This window comes from Hibiscus syriacus, unplaced genomic scaffold (genome assembly GCF_006381635.1).
Source record: "Hibiscus syriacus cultivar Baekdansim isolate YM2019G1 unplaced genomic scaffold, ASM638163v2 tig00000218_pilon, whole genome shotgun sequence".
Lineage (NCBI taxonomy): Eukaryota > Viridiplantae > Streptophyta > Magnoliopsida > Malvales > Malvaceae > Hibiscus > Hibiscus syriacus.
The window spans coordinates 1,067,074-1,079,148 of record NW_024061774.1 but is presented as its reverse complement, the minus strand read 5'-3'; the positions used below and the strand labels follow the sequence as shown (position 1 = coordinate 1,079,148).

General features: G+C 36.0%; 2 protein-coding genes and 1 pseudogene across 2 annotated transcripts; 1 reads left to right on the top strand and 2 right to left on the bottom strand.

Annotated features, from left to right (window-relative positions):
• The first annotated feature begins 688 nt into the window (after positions 1–688).
• LOC120154251 lies at positions 689–4,091 on the top strand (annotated as a pseudogene).
• A 2,297-nt stretch (positions 4,092–6,388) lies between these two features.
• LOC120146299 lies at positions 6,389–6,940 on the bottom strand. Its single transcript, XM_039159926.1, has 2 exons — positions 6,932–6,940; positions 6,389–6,820 (listed from the first exon to the last, which is right to left on the bottom strand). The coding sequence occupies exons 1-2, from the start codon at positions 6,938–6,940 to the stop codon at positions 6,389–6,391; spliced, it is 441 nt and encodes a 146-aa protein (XP_039015857.1).
• A 1,972-nt stretch (positions 6,941–8,912) lies between these two features.
• LOC120149916 (gibberellin 20 oxidase 1-like) lies at positions 8,913–9,635 on the bottom strand. Its single transcript, XM_039162658.1, has 2 exons — positions 9,382–9,635; positions 8,913–9,299 (listed from the first exon to the last, which is right to left on the bottom strand). The coding sequence occupies exons 1-2, from the start codon at positions 9,574–9,576 to the stop codon at positions 9,036–9,038; spliced, it is 459 nt and encodes a 152-aa protein (XP_039018589.1). The 5' UTR covers positions 9,577–9,635; the 3' UTR covers positions 8,913–9,035.
• Between the last annotated feature and the right edge of the window lie 2,440 nt (positions 9,636–12,075).

The window sequence follows — 12,075 nt, the reverse complement described above, 5'->3', positions numbered from 1 at the left end:
CAATCATACGCCACATACAGTTTTTGTCAATCATACACCTTGTTTCGAAACGATCTTTGCTTGATTTGTTAACTTTTAGTTGATAGCCATCTTCCACACATTTCATATACAAAGCTATCTTTAAGTCTTCCTTTGTATCAAAACAATCATCTTTCTTGATACGAATAATTTTTGTGTAACAATCAACTGCTATCTTTACCAACTCTTCTTCCGGTATCTGAAGTAATTCTGGCATATTCCAGTTATACTCCCGTGGCATTTTCTTCGAGGACTTTTTTTTGGGGATTTCTTCTTCTTTTTCTTCTTCAGTGTTATATGAATTACAGAATGGATGTTCAACATGTTCATTTACAGTCGTAACTTCCTCCTCATTATCATCAACAACATCTTCCTCGGCAACGGCTGTTTCATCATCAAAATTCGGGTATTGACTAATATCAAAATCATTACACGCAGGGTCTGTTTCTTCTTCTGAAAAATCATCAAAATCCGAGTATTGACCAAGATTAAAGTCCGGGTATTGACCAAGATCAAATTTCGAATACTGACTAGTACTCACAATTTTTTCTGTTGGCTCATCATCGTCTAACTGGTCAATACGAAAACCGGAATTTGATTCTGAAAGTTGATCAAATAAGAATCTGATGTTGATGGGTTTTACTTTCAAAGGTTTTAGCCTAAGCTTACACGTTTGTTAAAATTTAAATAGTTAAATTGCATGATGAGTAGGTCTCAAAAGGATGTTAGTGCCTGTGATGATGCGATTTCCCCTAATGGAACTTGTGCAAACCAAGATTGTAGTGAGGATTCTGATTATCTTGTTCATGATATTGCACAACACACGAACCTTAGGTCGGGACCCCATAAGCTTTTGTCCCGAAGTGTTGCTGGCAAGCGGAAACTACCTGTTTCTACGGTGAAAATGTTGGTTGGGCGAGAGGGTAATTATACTGGTAGGGGTAGATTTTCATCAGCTGATGGTTGCCATGTTTTAAGTCGGTATTTGCCCGTCAATGGTCCCTGGTGGGTGGACCACCTGAAAAGTCGAGCATACGTGTCTCAGTTTTCAGCCGATGGCTCTCTTTTTGTTGCTAGATTCCAGGTGTTGCTTCATTCCCTCAGGCTTTAGGAAAAAGATTGAAATAGTGATTGCTTGTTTATTTGTTGCCTCACTGATTGTATATCTTTACTTAAACCGAAGTTTTTATGATCTTATTCTTTGACTTATTTTAATCTTTTTTTGATGATGCAGAGAAGTCACATTAAGGTATATAATGTGGACGGGGGATGGAAAGTTCAGAAGAACATTATGGCGAAAAGCTTGAGATGGACGATTACTGATACATGTCTTTCACCAGATCAGCGATTTCTTGTGTGTTATTGCCTGATGACTTAATATTTTAGTTATTGATTCTTTGATTATATTGCCCCTCTTCACTCTTTGTTTTGGTTTCATTTCATTTAACTTGATTGCTTATAATGCAGGTGTATTCTAGTTTATCCCCTATTGTTAACATTGTAAATGTTGGATCTACTGCCTCAGTGTCGATTGCAAATATTACGGTATCTTCTACAAGTGCTAATAACTTCAAAAATATATACTTTATATGCATATCAAATGGTTATAGTGTTATTTCGAATGTATATGTTCAATTTTTCCAATTAAAACAAACACTTTTCCATCATAGACATCACCAAATGTTCATGACATAAACAACTTGAAAGTACCATTTTGGCTTCTAGAAATGAATTAGGCAATAATTATACGGGATGATCTGAGGGACTTAATTAGTCTTCAGTTTCAAGAGCATCTAAAGAAGCAAAAAGATTATGGGGTTGAGGGATTAGTATTGCTAATTGCTATAACAGTCATTTTTTTCTGAAAGCGCTAGCTGGAAATCGTATTATCCATATTGAGCTGTTTCCCATGACTATAGTAAAATTATAACTCACTTCTTATGCAGGAAATTCATGAAGGTTTGGACTTCTCTTTTGATGATTCTAATGATGATGAATATGAAGGAATTGGAATCTTCTCTATGAAATTTTCCACTGATGGGAAAGAGCTTGTTGCCGCAAGTAATGATAATTCTATATATGTTTACGATCTTGAGGCAAAAAGACCTAGCCTCCGAATTCTGGCTCACAAGGTATTTCAATTACTTGTCATTCCATGCATTGTTAAATGTTCAAGGGGCATTCCAGCATTCAATTATTTTTGGCTTGGAGATGCTTAGAGATACTAAATTCTATTCCAATTTCCTCTCGCAGGCTGATGTTAACACAGTATGCTTTGCCGATGAAACTGGTCATCTCCTATTTTCCGGCAGTGATGATCATCTATGTAAGGTGAATTTTTTACTTATGTAACCGTTGCAGATGAATGTAACCTCGGCTACGAAATTTTTTGATTATCTTATATATGCTCCGATTAGTGTCAGTTGAAATCAAAGTGGCTTTAGTCTCTTGCTGATCATTTTGTATATTAAAGGAACTCCTTATTGGCTTGAACAGGTGTGGGATAGGCGTTCCATTAGCGCTAGAGGAAAAGCAGATGGGGTCTTAATAGGGCATCTAGAAGGGATTACATTCATTGATAGCCGTGGAGATGGCCGTTATTTCATTTCGAACGGAAAAGATCAGACCACAAAACTCTGGGATATACGAAAGATGTCCTCCAATGTCCCATAGTAATTAAATTCAACTCCCTTTGTCACCTAATGCGATTTTTGGCATTACTTCTTGAAGCTTGATATTTCCCTTTTTGTGTATATGACATATGGGCTTTATCTGTGATATTAATAAACTTTTGACTTAGAATATTGCTTGATTTTTCAGCGGTTAAGGCTCATCTTTTTTTGTCCATGCCCCCTGTGTATCTTACCAGTGATATTAATTTCTTTGGACAGCACTCCAAGGCTAAGGGATCCTCACTTTGACTACAGATGGATGGATTACCCGACTCATGCAAGAGCCTTGAAACATCACCATGATCAGTCATTAGCAACATAGAAAGGCCACAAAGTGTTGCGGACTTTGATTCGTTGTTACTTCTCACCAGCATATAGGTAATCTCTTACAAGTATTTCATGGTTTAGTTATGCACTTGTGATTCATTAATAATGCTTGCTTGTCTATGTTTTGGAACCATGCGCAATCCTTTTCTAAAATCTTAGCCTGAATCTAACCAGCTGAAAACCCTCCCTCAGGCCACATGGTTCAATCTCTATTCATTAGTATCGGGGTAAACTAAAACCTCCCAGAGAAGCCCCAAATTGCAGATCAGTATTTTAGTTTAACTGCCTTGATGTATGTACCATACAGATAAGTTTGCGTCACTTATGGTTAGCCTAGGAGAGGCCTTAAAGTGACCTGGATTAACCGGCTGGTTTGCACCAGTACCAGTCGGTTGCATAACCCAAATGGATGTCATTTACCGGCCAAATTGAGTAGTTATTTTGACCCCTTTCTCTTTTCAAGCTTCAACTGTTCTGTTAGGTTTTTTGAATAAAACGTATACAACATTCGAGTGGGGTCTGGGCGAGCAAGGCAGTTTAGTCATTAACTTGATGGTTCATGGCTTACGTTAACCCTCGAGATCATCCATTGGATTAGGAGGTATATTTTCTAACTTTGGGAATCAAATTTTGCAGCACTGGTCAAAAATACATTTACAGTGGCTCTAGTGATGGTTCGGTTTATATATATGATCTGGTAAGCTCCCTTTTCCTCTTCTCCCCTCACCGCCTCTCCTCGATGGTCATGGTCTTGCAAACATCTCTTTGTCCATTGACATGGTATTCCATTGTAGGTGAGTGGTGCTCAGGTAGCAAGTTGCCATCATCACGAAGCTCCGGTGAGAGATTGTAGTTGGCACCCATTTTATCCGATGATGATAACCTCCTCGTGGGACGGTGTCATCGCGAGATGGGAGTTTCCCAGCAGCGATGAAGAACCAGCACGACATGCACCTAGACAGAGAAGACCTAGCTATTGAATATTGAAATTGTTCCAACCGTTACAGTTTTCTTCGACATGTTTCGCATGTAGAATTGTGAGTGCCATATTGTGTAAATAAAATCATGGAGGTTTTGTTTGGTCCCATTAAAGGATGAAAGGGTTATCTTTTGCTTTTAGTAAACTCAAATTCTTGTCCTCTCTTTTCAATTATGTAAGTTTAAATTTTTGACTATATAGTTTAAATATATTTAATATTTAAATGTTGGAAAGATTTTAGTCATTTGATAATATTTCAAATATCTTTGTAGATATTATGTTGAAATTCAAAATCTTACGTTGAAATTCGAAAAATTTAAAGACAATAATCATTCTTCTAAAAGTAAACTAATTGAATGACCATTAAATTATAGGTGTTGTTGGAATGATAATTATTTTCAAAATTTGGTTGAAATGATATAATCACTTAACTGTTACTCAAGTCATATTCTAGTTAATATTTATCAGAGCACTGGTTAAATAGTAGAGCATTGGAGTAGAGGTGTTAACGTGTCAGTTAACACAATTAATATAATTTTATATCTGATTGCTAGTATTTTTATATTTAATCAATTTGGTTCTAATTGTAATTTTGTTTAATAAATTAATCCTTCATTTAGGAGGTGATACGTGTAGTCATACGATCGTGACGCATGTCACAATTGACACATGTATGCATTTGATTGGAGGGATTTTTATTTATTTTAATTTTTTTTCATCCCAATCAAATCGTGAACAAATCAGTATCGAATTAATTGAAAATAAATTAGAGATAAAATGATTTGAATTTAAGACCCTAAGGTGAGAGTGAAGCACCCAAACCAAATGCTTTAACTAGTTTAATAATTACAACAAACTTATTATAATATGTTAATGATACAAAAAATCATTCAAATGAGGTTTGAAACCTAGATCAATTATCAAATATAAGAGAACCTAAACTAGTTAAACAAATATTATATTATTTTATAATTACGAACACTATATATATATTAAATCATATTTAATGCAAGATTTAAAATAAAAATAAAAATAATATTTTTATATCTTTAAATTAAATTTAATAATTTTATGATACTTATTTTCATAATTTCATATTTACTTTTAAAAATATAATAAACTAACATTAAATTTATTTTTATTTTAAATCTTATCTTAAATACAATTTAAATACAATTTAAAATACTACGATATACTTAAAATATAGATTAAATACATGTTCGAAACTCCCCAAGTTCAATTCATATCCAATTTATTTTCAATTCAATCAAATGATACATGATTTGATTAGATTGAAAATAAATTTAATCAAATAAATATGTAAAAAGAATTTAATTATATACTTTTTATTTTTATGTCAGTCATACGTTTTTTTATTAAATTGTTATTATTTGGTTAATTATTTCAGTCATACGTCGATTTAAGATTCCCACGCAATATATATGTGAATTTATTTATTTAATTCATTTTGACAAACGTGTAATTTGTGGTCATTTATTAACACACTAAGGGTGTGTTTGGTTCACGTAATGAAAGATTACCAGGGAATACGATTACTGGAAATGTTGTATTTTGTGTTTAGTTGGCTTAGCAGGAATGTAAGATTACCGTGTTTGGTTAAAAAAATAAAAGATTATTGGAATATATATTTGACCAAATTATCCTTATTATATATTTGTTTTTTTAACAAGTTAGAAAATATTTATATATTTTCTTTAAAAAATTTAAACTCATAAAATTTATATAATTTTTTTACAAAAATGAAAATATAAAAAAATATTTAATGAAAGGGTAAAATTTTATTTTAACCCCTGAATTTCATATAAAATTTTAATTATAGAATTTTTTGTAAATCTAAAATAGTTTAAGGATAAATTTGTAATTTAACATTCATAGAATTTTTATTATTTAATGACAGAAAAATGACATTTAAAAAAAATTAAGGGCATTTTAGTCCAAAACGTCGGGAATCCAACAATACCTAAGGAAATAAAGGTAATGACATTCCCGGTAATATACCTTAAAAATACACTATTGATAATCTTACATTACCATGAATGAAATTCTCGAACTAACCAAACGAGAGAATGTGAATTTCATTCCCATTAAATTCAACATTCTCCAAGTGAACTGACCCCACATTGCAAAAGTATAAACAAAAACAGTTTCCACTAGAGAAAAACAAATCAGAAGCCAAATAAAGAGGAGCGTTACCTCGTCAACAGACGGAAGCTAAAAAACGCATTCTTGAGAGGCCAACAAACGAAGATCTTCAGCCTTAGTAAGGTACACCGATGAAGGAGCGAAGGCCAAAGAGGGGCAGATGAGAGACTTCAAAGTCTGGAAAAGACTAAGGAACCTCTGCAAAGAAAATCAAAGACCCAAAAGGCACTCACGCTGGGTCAATGAAACGACGGTCGTCATCTGCTACTTGAAGGGCTTTCTCCGGTGCATCTTCGATCCAAAATTGGTCGTAGGTAACCCGAGAACCTTCCACGGCCATTGCATGCGCTTCCCTGTTACCATTTCTTCCTGTGAAGCCGAACGAGCACGAGGTAAGAGATCCTACTGCATTCTTTACATCCCCAAGGATAGGTCCGACCTCAGAAAGATCAGCTGTGTTCTCAATCAATTTCTGGATTATCTTCTTGGAATCACTCTCTAATGTTAATCTCGTGATGCCAATGTCTTTTGCAAAATGAATAACTTGGAGGATTGTTAAAGCTTCTTCCATAAACACTGAGGCAATGTGGTGATTGTGAATAAAACCAGATCCAAGAATAAAACCGGCACTGTCTCTGATTATGAAACCTGAGCAAGATTTCTGGTGTGCATAGGAGAAGCAAACATCAACGTTCAACTTTGCTGTGGGCTCAAGAGGAGGCGTCTATCGGGCTAAAACATGAGTTTGTGGATTGAGCAGTGAGGAGGAAACATCCTGCATATCCGTACAGTGGCTACGAACAAGGGTAACAACATTCTCCTCTGATTGGTATTGGTGTTCATTGATAAATCTATTTCTTGCAAACCAAAGAGACCAAATGGTGATTGCAGTAATGTGTTTAACCTTGTGATGAGTCTTAAAAAGCCCACCTTTATTTTATATATATATATATATATATATATAGAGGGAGACGTCTGAGTTCTTATAAGTTTTAAACTAGGTTTGTGACAATTGAATGTTTCATGATCTATATTTTTTAATGTTTGTGTTATTCAAAAGACATTTGTGTAATTGTGTGGAGTTTTTTTTAGACTTTAGTTTATCGTTTTTTATTATGTTACTAGTTATATCGAAATTAATATTTCCTCCATTAAAGATGTGATGTGAAATTAATCAATGAAAATCTTATTTCGTTAAAAATAGGTTGAATAGTCATTTTTAACAAATTCGTTTTGGACCCGGATTCGTGAGATTTGTTGGATCTGGATCTGAGTCTTAATTTTCTCCTGCAAATCTGGGGCAGTTTAGATCCAAAATGTAAAAATGGATCTGAATCTGAGTATAGCTGGATCTGATCCAAATCCGATCAGTTGCCATCGATATATATACTTATTGACTTATTTTTCGATCTAATTGCGTAATTGTATACTGTTGGAGGATATATCAGCCAAAGTTGTCACGATAAAGGAAATGCTTTTTTAGTGAAAATTATGTTACTAGTCTCTTTTTGTTTTCCGTAGGTCTAATTATTTTGGTCATTAATTTTTTAATTAAATATGTTTGATGTCGTTATCGATTAATTTGAATTTTAGTTCCCTGGACGTTAACTCCCATTAACATATTAAAGTATTAAAAAATAAAGAATTAAAAAACCAGAAACCCACTGGTAAAACTCAAGACCCAAGGGTCTTCTTCTTCTTCAACTCTCTCTACAGCTTAACCATCTTTCCCTCTACAGCTTAACCAAAAACTATGGATTTTAGTAATTTTAGATAGGCTGCTAAAGTTGCTTTGCTTCTACAGCTTTCACTCTTCTTATTGAGCAGCTTCACAGCGTCTGCTCAAATATTTCCCCAAGCTTTGCCTCCCATTACCATGGCATTTCGGGGTTGAAGTCTGGTTTTTTAATCCACAGATACCCGAAGACCTTCATTTCGTCTATATATATATATATCTGTCTCAATTGTTTTCGTCGAACATTAATGGTTCATCCCTATCGACGATTTCTTCGAAGCAGTCCACCGTTCCAATGTGGCCACCTCCTTCGCTCTTCAATTGGAGCCAACGGCCACTCCCGACAGCAACTAATCCGATGCTTGCTCTGCCTAATTTTCAGAACCCGGCTGGATTTCAGCAACCCAAAGACGAAACCCACAATCCCACATTCCTACTGCCACGTTCGTCCGAAACCTGAATGAAAGACATGATTGTTGAGCATGGAAACACATCAAATGGCCTAATGGCTTGAGTTTCTTCAGTGCTCTCACCGGACGAACCGAAGACTCCAAGCTTTTATTCAATTCTGAGAGCTTAGGAAACAAACCATCACCCGCTTATACTCGAAGGAAAAGACTCGAATCAAAATTCAGATGATGGAGCGAACCCGAACGAGTTCTTGAGTTCCTTCATATGCATATAGGTTCAAACATTTCAGCAAACGTCCTGTTCGAACCTGAAACATTTGGTTACCAAAAAACTAATGAGTTTTAGGCTTAAATCATGGAGTGAAACAAAGTTTTTTTTTCTTTTTTGTTTTTGCATATGTGGTTAAGATTTTTGTTCAATTGAAAAACGTAAGCAAGAGAATGAGACAAAATATAAAACCAGTGTGCACAATGAATGAAGTCGCTTGAGAAAAGTAGTAGTAGTAATTAAGTAGGCTAATTTTGTTTTTTACATGAAGAGGAGAGGTGAATCTATTGATTGCCTTTCAGTATTATCAATGGATAAGAGAAAAGGAGAAAGGCTGATCCGAGGTCCTTATTGGGTTTTTTTTATTGCATCTCTTGTCCTGCCTTGTGTCCATCACTACCAAAGAATGCATCCCATCTCTTCAATTCAATGCCATGAGTTTGTATTTTGACACAAGAAGGGTTCAGCTGTGTCTGTGTTGAACCCAGTTGGAGAATACTTGGAGAGTGTTCATATCGGCTCTGTAATGTTTCTGTACGAATTCATGCAGCATAGGCCATGTAAAATCTGGGTACACTCGGGGACTGTTTTGGTTCACCAACTCGGCTGGTGGGGTTATCACTTTATCCCCCGCTGGACACAAAAAGAAAGCGAGAGATTTTCTTGTCTTCTGGCTGTTCACCACCGCCCGGTGCAAGCAACTTTTGTATCTCCCGTTCGACAGTGCCTGAGAAAGAAGAAAAAGAAACCCACTAAGCTTAACCGATCATCGACTACAGTAAGGGAATAAGTTGAAAAAGGTATGTTACCATAAAGGTGTCGCCAATGTTAACGACAAATGCTTCGAATTTCGGGCTGATTGAACGCCATTCGTTGTCTACAAACACTTGAAGGCCACTAACTCTGTCTTGGTGAAGGATGGTTAACGACGTTGGATCACAATGAGGCCCTGTTCTTAAAGTGAGGTCTGGTTTTTGACATGGGGGGTAGTAGTTTAGCCTCATTATTGAATCGTTTTTCTCAAAGAATTCCCTGAAATGTGCCCTTTTTACGCCCAGACTAATGGCTACAGAACCTATCAATGCTCGATCGATGTCCTTTGTTAGTACTCACGAGTACTTGGCACCCGAGAACATTAAAGGCGAAGGCCATGGAAGTGCTGTCGACAGTGGACGCGATAATGGGACTTTGAAGAAGAAGAAGACGACATTGGGTGTTTTTGATTTTTTTTTTTAATTGCAGCACGTGGGCCTTTTTTTTTAATTGCCAACTCATACTTCCATTAATTGGTTAACGGAAATTAACGGACGAAATACTTAAACCGGATAGACCAATAACATAAGGGATCAAGTGTTCTTAATTAAAAATCCGGAGGACAAAATCGACAAAAACAAATGGAATTATTGACATAGTTTACCCATGTTTTTAATATTCCTTCAAACAAGTATGCTGAATTCAATATGTTTTTCGATCTGCTAGCTGGAAAGACGGTCTTCCAATTGGGATTAAACATCACTCTTAGATCTATCGTAAGGTTGGTCAGTTGGAGATCTTAGAGCGGGGCGTTTTTTATGATATATCACCTATACCTTATATATTTCTCTGTCAGATACCCTTCAGATTATATTTCCCGATCTAACACCCTTTGCAGTAAGACGCGCCCCCTGTAGCGCGCTTTACGCTGATCTGACGCTACGTGGGGTAAAGTGCTCCCCCTGCAGCGCGCTTTATGCTGAGTTGGATATACGTGCCTAAAGTGCGGCCCCTAGGGCCGCCTTACGCCACGTAGGGCTATAGCGCGGGGCAGGGGCCGCGCTTTTCAATTATCACATGCTCAATTATCAGGCATGCATAATGCAAGGCGCGGTCCCTGCATAATTTACCCAAACTTCTCGGCTTTAAAGCATCCTCTCTCGGCTATAAATAGCCCTCTCTCCGTAAACTCTCTCTCAATTCCCTCTCAACCGAGAAATTAATACAACAATCCCTTCAAACAGTAAATAACACCCGACAATCCTCTTATATTTGATTCAGAAGTTCGTTCGATCATTCGTTATAAGGTAATTTTGTCATAATATTTTTTTATTATACTTATTGTTTATTATGATTATTTGAAAAAATATTATACTAATTGTTTTCAATTAATTTCTGTGTCAGTTCAAGGGGAAAGCGGGAGCATTCGTCGAAATATTTTTGCGGTGCAGGTAATAATATAAAATTATATTATTTAAATTATTTATGTTTATGTGTAAAAATTTTATTGTGTTATATTTTCGTTCATATATTATTTATTTAATCAGATTTGTTTCAGTTGTGTTTTTTGCAGATATAATATTGTCGCACCTTTAAACTCTAAGAATTATGCGACTTTCAGCTATTGTTTATTATGATGGAGAAATTCGAGAAGATGAAACTAGCATTGTTTTCGTATCAAATGAGCGTGTTAAAATATCATTCAAGAGAAACATAACTCTTAAGGAGCTGATAACGAAGATTTCGAGGAAGATTCATGTTGGAAGTAGTAGAAGAATGTCGTCGTTGCAGTACAGATTTCCAACATCATTGTTGCCATTAAATTATACAGCGTTCGAACTATCGAACAATGATGATGTTGAAATGATGGCTAATTCTCAAAGTAATTATTCAGACGCCGATAATGAGATGTATGCAAAGTTTGTTCAAGTGCGTGTTGTTCGGGGTCAGACATTAAGCTCCCACTATGGGCTAGCTGAACAAATTGATCAAGTTGACAACCCGACTACAGTAATGTGTAATGATTTTAATGTCATAATGAGAAATCCACATCATGGTGCTGTCACATCAACTTCAATGGGGAGACATTCATCTGCAACTCCTTACGATATGTACCGAGGTGGGTCCACAAACAATCCGTATGGCAACATCGTGTCCAGTTCAAGGGGAAGACATTCATCTGCAAATTTCTTTGACCTTAATATGGAGATGCCATCGACACAACAATCTGTGCAGTTTCTATTTGACACGATGGCTTCAAGCTCCAGGGAGAGGCATTCAATTGCGAGCTTTTTCGATCTCAATGTCGATATGCCTTCTAGTTCAAGGGGAAGACGTGTAAATAGTAGGTTCTTCGACCTAAATGTGGAGAGCATAGAGGAACTATCATCTCCACCAGAAGAACCGCTTCGTGAGCCTGGTGCGGATGGTGCTGAGACTGAATTATTCATTTACCCAGAATCACCGCAATTCAACTCCGATGATGATGATAATGTAGATGAATTTCCATCAAATGTGGCACAAACTGACCCTCCAACACACATGTATGAAGCTGATTATGGTGCAATGTACGGTCCATAATTTGCGGATATGCCTCATCTCGGTAACTATGGATATTACTCATCAATAAATAATGGTGAGTTATCTTTAGGCATGGAGTTTTCAAGCAAAGAAGAAGGGATGATGGCTATAAAAAATTACAACATCCGTAAGAGTCGACCGCTCCACGACAGAAAAATATGTATGTTACT